This window comes from Athene cunicularia, assembly GCF_003259725.1.
Source record: "Athene cunicularia isolate RWA chromosome 14 unlocalized genomic scaffold, athCun1 chr14_part1, whole genome shotgun sequence".
Taxonomy (NCBI): Eukaryota; Metazoa; Chordata; class Aves; order Strigiformes; family Strigidae; genus Athene; species Athene cunicularia.
Window position 1 is genome coordinate 10533435 of NW_020799118.1, and position 5631 is coordinate 10539065.

The 5631-nt window shown below is 48.2% G+C and overlaps 1 protein-coding gene across 1 annotated transcript; it reads right to left on the reverse strand.

Annotated features, from left to right (window-relative positions):
- Window positions 1-2180: 2180 nt before the first annotated feature.
- Window positions 2181-4739, reverse strand: GRIFIN (galectin-related inter-fiber protein). Its single transcript, XM_026858969.1, has 4 exons — window positions 4658-4739; window positions 3068-3147; window positions 2811-2973; window positions 2181-2345 (listed from the first exon to the last, which is right to left on the reverse strand). Exons 1-4 carry the CDS (start codon window positions 4667-4669, stop codon window positions 2181-2183), a joined length of 420 nt encoding a protein of 139 aa, XP_026714770.1. The 5' UTR covers window positions 4670-4739.
- Window positions 4740-5631: the final 892 nt, after the last annotated feature.

Here is a 5631-nt window from a genome sequence, read left to right on the forward strand (position 1 = left end):
TTTTTGTGGCATCTCTTTATTTGTACTTGAAATACTTTTTGCTCTGCTTGTCTGTGGTCCTTTGTGCTTGCTTCTAGAGAACAATGAAACTGTGGTGTGTTTCTGCAGTGGTGGTTATAGATGGAGTTTGTGGCCATATAAATACAAAGTACTATCCTCATAAATCGTTTCATCACTTTTCCTCCATGGAAAATGATCTGTCTCTATCAACCTTCAAAGAAGCACTAATTAAAAGAACAATTTCTTTCAAATGCAGTTCAGCATTCTCAGATGGAAGAGGTCCCAGTGGGCCTGATTTTGTCTGTGTTTGTGCCTGTTTTACTGAAGGGATGGCTGTAAGAGTAAAGCTTGCTAAACCCCTGAGTTACATCACGACAACCAGAATTTGAGCTGACCCTCTTGTCCTGGTGGTGATTTATTTATTCCAGTCCAGAGGAAGTCTCACCATCTCCAACCTTCCTGACTTGCAACCAAGACCGTGGCTGTTTCCAAACCATATCTTCTGTTCTTTTTGGAAGGAGGAGACACCATTTGGGACCATTTAGTGTTCCCATTGCGCTCCTTGCCACGAGAACAGGATGGCTTCCAGTTACTGTTCTTTATGGTCTGGAAAAACATTATAAACTTTTCAGCAGACCCATAAATGTCAACTTTGTGGCATTCTGTGTGGTGGTTGGCTACACAGTCACCTCTTCCTCCTAAGTCCTTGAAACTATAAATAGAGGGAACAGTTGGGAATGGCCAATGTGAGCATTGAGAAATGCTGGAGCAAAGCTGTGGCCTTCGGAGATCTCACCCAAAGGCAAGGATGGATCAGGGCTGACTTCTTACCAAGTGATTTCTCCTTGATGGAAAGAACCAGCAAAGCAGGATCATCTTTGCCTCTTTCATCAGGAATGTGGTCTGCCTTATATCTGAGGAACAAAGGAGTGATTTAGGGGCAGCTGTAATTGCATTTTTGGAGTGAGTTCCTGTGCAGATTTAACATGGTGACATTATGCTTCTTATGACTTGCATAATTAAAACAAAGTAAAAATAACATCTTTTAGCCTGCTGTGGCCCAGTCAAGGAGTTGGAGATATGTTGCACTCCAAGGAAGAGGGTGGAAAAGACAAGAGGGTACAAGGGATAAGTGGACTATTTTGAAAGACAAAAGGAAAAAAGAAAACAAGAAAGCAGAGCAAAGAGAAAAGCCAGAGACTAGGCTTAGGAATAATGGCACTTTGTTCATTCCAAACTTATCATAATTTCTAGACCCTGATTTACTTGGATCCTTTTCTTTGGAGTCCAGCTGCATTTCTAGTGCATGATGAAGGCACCACATGCTTTTCTGTGTCTCTAAGCTTTTACCCTTTTCTGACCCACTACATCACTCTTAGAGTCTGTCTAAGAAGCCTAGAGATGGCAGGCCTCAGGCTGAGCAAACATCTCTCAACTGGTGAAAAGAATCTCTGGAAATATCTGGTAAGTTGAATCTTATAACTCTGATTTACCTACAAGGGACCTTCATTTTGTGTTAGCTCTCAATGCAAAAATACAGTATTTTTCCAGTGCCAAAACCAAGCACCCCTCAGCCTGTGTCTTCCTGCCCAGCCAGCACTTGTTCATGCCAGGTGCCTGGAGATTTTGCAGGGAATGAATAACTGGATTCATCTGCCCAGTGAGGGATGTCTCAGCAGGGATTTCCTGGTTTGATTTTATTGGCAAATATGGTAACAGTTTTACCCAGCTCCTGGAAAGAAATGTCCCTTTGCGTTCCTCACATCCACACCCATTACAACCTTCACCACATGGCCAGCTGAGGACTAGTGCTAATTACACTGTACTCTTGGGCAAACACCATTTCTAGGGTAGAATTCAGGTGTCCAGACTACTCGAGGCAGACTTCTACATGCTGTAGTGATCTGTCAGGCTGTCCAACAGCAAAAATAATAAGACCCACGAAGTCTGTTGTGCACCCTAAGGCTTAAGGGCAGAAGGTCTTTACTGAGCAACGTGGCTGGGAGCTGTCTTACTGGTGTGCAGTGGGAATGACCATCACTCCTACTACAAGGACACATGCATAGCTATCTCCCTGGCCCGTGATAACGTGTGTTGGGTGGAGAAGGGGAGGAGACGGTCCCTGACTGGATCAGGAGCTTAAGGCGGAATGGTCTGCAAGGCTGTCCCAACTCCAGCCTCTAGTAAAGGCCTCGTTTGATGATTTCCACTGAAGAAATGGCAATATCATTGAGAATCTGCAGCTTGGTGATGGATGAAAGCTGCTTCTGCCGATGCTTGTACTGTAAGATTTTGTTTTCATCAATGAAAATGTGGAAATAGTCCTGGTCAGAGTAGATTTCGACCTGAAAGAGAGACTGTGTTAGGTTCACCATGTGACACACATCCTTACTGGACCTGGCTGCCACCATGTCAGTGAATACCTGGATCTGCAGCCCACTTCAAATCCTCCCAGAGCTGACACACACACACACTGCTCACCCCTATTTTGGGCAAAAGGGGGGGAAATTTGAGCCCTTCACTTCATAATAACAGAAATAATGCAAATGGTGATAATGCAAAACCTAAATTGAAAACAAATGCAGCATCCAGGGATTAGTGCTGGAGCTCTGCATGTCTGTGCCAGAGCTGAGTGTAAATCAGCAGCAAATCAGGGGACAACAGAAATACTAATAAGGATCAGAGCCAGAGGGGGGATGATACTGGGTATGGTGCTGGCAGGAGAGGCAGGTCTAGATGAGAGGGACCCCAGTACTGGCTGGGTCACTCCTGTCCCACCCAAGGAGACCCATGGGGTGACACAGGATTACCTGGAATGGCTCCTTTGCTTCGAAGGGGAAGGTGCTATTAACCTCTTCCTTCCCCCAGTGGTTGGCAAGGAAAGAGTTGCAGATGATTCTGGAGCTGGAGAAGCGAGGGTTAAAGTGAAGAGCAATTTGGTCTCCAGGATCACAGAGCAAATTAATTTCGAACCTAAGATGGCAAGAGAAAGAAGTGATGGAGAGCTGTGGAGCAGTGCTGCTGGCTCTCATGAGCTGCAAGACCTGCGAGCGGAGTGTGTCCTTACATGCTCGTACTGGAACTGGTCTCGCCCTTGACCACGACACTCCAGCCTGGACACATCCCTTCTGGGTACAGGGCCTCGAACTGCCGGCGAGGAGGCAATGGTGAAGCATGGCAAGGTGGGAGAGGTGCACAGTCCTGCTTGTTCCTTACACTTCTCCATCTTTCTCACCCTCTCATAGTCTTCTCCTTTCTACCCTCTTCCCATGCAGGCACACTCTCTGCCCCTGCCTTTTTCTCACTCCTAAATAATCTCAGGGGCTCTAAATTGATAAGAAATGAAGTTGGCACAACATCCAGTTGATGAGGTGGGATTTGCTGTCCTGAAGGTCTTTTGTAAAGAGCTGGGTGGGATCAGGGAACAAAATCAAAGAACCTGAATGCCTTCATTGTCAGCAGGACACAAGGATGCTCTGTTCCTCTCCTCTCCCCACGCAGGCAATACAAAATCCCAAACATAAAACTTTGTGATGCTTTGAAGCAGAGTGTGAAAGACAAGGACTGACCAGAGAATGGGTGTAACGTGGCATCCAGCCTGTCCTCATCCAGCATTACATGGGTGACTTCCCATGAGCTCCTGCCTGATCCCCCGTTCCACCTGCTCCCCCCACATCCAAGGTTGAACTTGCATAAAATGAGCTGGAGAATCTTCCTTTTTGAATAATTCATAGTTTTATTAAATAACTCATTTTAATAAGAACTCCTTGCCATTTCACCCCATTTCTTTTAACATTCTAATGATCTTGCATTTTTGAGCATCCCCCTCTCAAATGTGTTGCTCACCCTGGGAAAAATCTCTCCAGCCTTCACGTCTCCACCACCAGCTGTATTCCTTGCTTTCCCTCCCCACAGCTCAGTACTTTCACTCCCCTGGTTATTTCTCTGCTGTGATTTTCCATTTCTAATGCATTTTTGGGATATGCACAGTTTTGGTCAGGAGCTGAGACACGATGATGGTCAATCTGACACCCTCATGCCCAGCTACTTTTGGTGAGCAGCTTTGGAAACCCGCACACAGTCATTCAAAGTCTCTGACCACACCAGTCTTCCCCCCTGTGAAACACAGAAGGCTGAGGGAGCTGATGCTGCAGTTTCAGTGAGTGGTGATGGCAGCACCCAGGTTAGCCTTGCTTTGACCCTCAGCTTGTCATCATTACAACAACCCCAGCAAAAGACAATCCACATACACAGGAAACAGCAATTCCCTCTTTGCTGCCAGCTGTCCCGGCGGAGATGGATAGCAAAGCACAGATCTCCTCTGCTAAAGCTTTGGTTGTATTTCGGTCTCAGCTTAAATCCTCCAAGCCAGAAGTGCTGCCATCAGGGCACTGTTACCCCAGACCAGCCCTGGTATAACTGACAAGAAATCTGTCCTATCACCTTTTCCCGAAAGTGCTGAAGCAATCAATCAGCTTTGCAATAGCCTGGATGGGATTGAAATAGAGGGGCAGCACTGCAAGTAGCATCCCCATGTCTTTCAGGATTTCTGTCTTTCTTGCCCTTATCTGTGCTGCTTTCCTTTACTCACTGCCTGACCCCACACATTCACCCCCCTGACAGACCAGGCTGTGCCGGCTCCTGCCCCAGCGCTTACCCGCAATGCCATCCCGCTCGCCAGCCCCTGCTCCGCAGACCTGGCCGGGTGGTGGCTAGAGGGTCTATATAGTGGCCACCAGCCGTGAGCCCCTGTGCGTGGGGATTAGCATCCACAGCGGGATGAGGTTTCCTTTTCAGAACGGGCTGTCAGATACGGCGGGGAGATGGGGAGCAGCAAATCCCACTGCCTGCCCAGCAGGGTCAGCCCACTCATGCGTGCAGGGCTAATCCGGCCCTGCGGCCGCCCGCACAAAGGCAGCGGCGGCCGGGCGGTCCTGAGCTGTGACGTGATGGAGCCTGTGTGCGGCAGCGATGGGGCAGACAGGCATTCAGGCTCTGATCCCGGGGGCAGATGTATTTAATATGTGAATGAAGGATGGGGACTCCCAAAGCTGGGGGGGATACCAGGCGTCCCATCCATGGCAAGGTCCAGAGGGGAAGGAGGTGTCAGAGGAGATATGGTGGCTCCTACATGGACTCAGCTTCACCCTGAATAACAGAGATTTCTTTTTCTCCCCATTTTCTTTTTTATTCACACTTTGTGGCCTGAAAAAAGCTGATGCCAGCTCTGTCACAGACGCTTTTTCACCTCATGGAGCCCCGGGGCCGTCGGGGCTCTGTGCTGAGCTCAGCACACCCTGGCTCCACATTTCCCTTCCCTGCTGGGGACAATACAGGGATTTGGGAGCAGGGTGAGGGAGCCTTTGTCTGATATTTCCTGTCATGGAAAGTCACCAAGAAATGGGTAGTGATTAAACGAATGTCAGTGATGGGATATTTCATACTGACAGTTAGCATGTAGGGCTGGGTGAAGCCGAGCTGGGGAAGGGAGGGATGTCTGCACATCCCCTCCCTCTTCACAGGGTAAGTGCATTAAAAACAGATGCTGGCCCCATCCCTGCATGTATGGGAGGCTGCGATGCTCCCCAGTTGCTCCTACAGGAATGCATGGCTTTTGCAGTTAAAACCTTC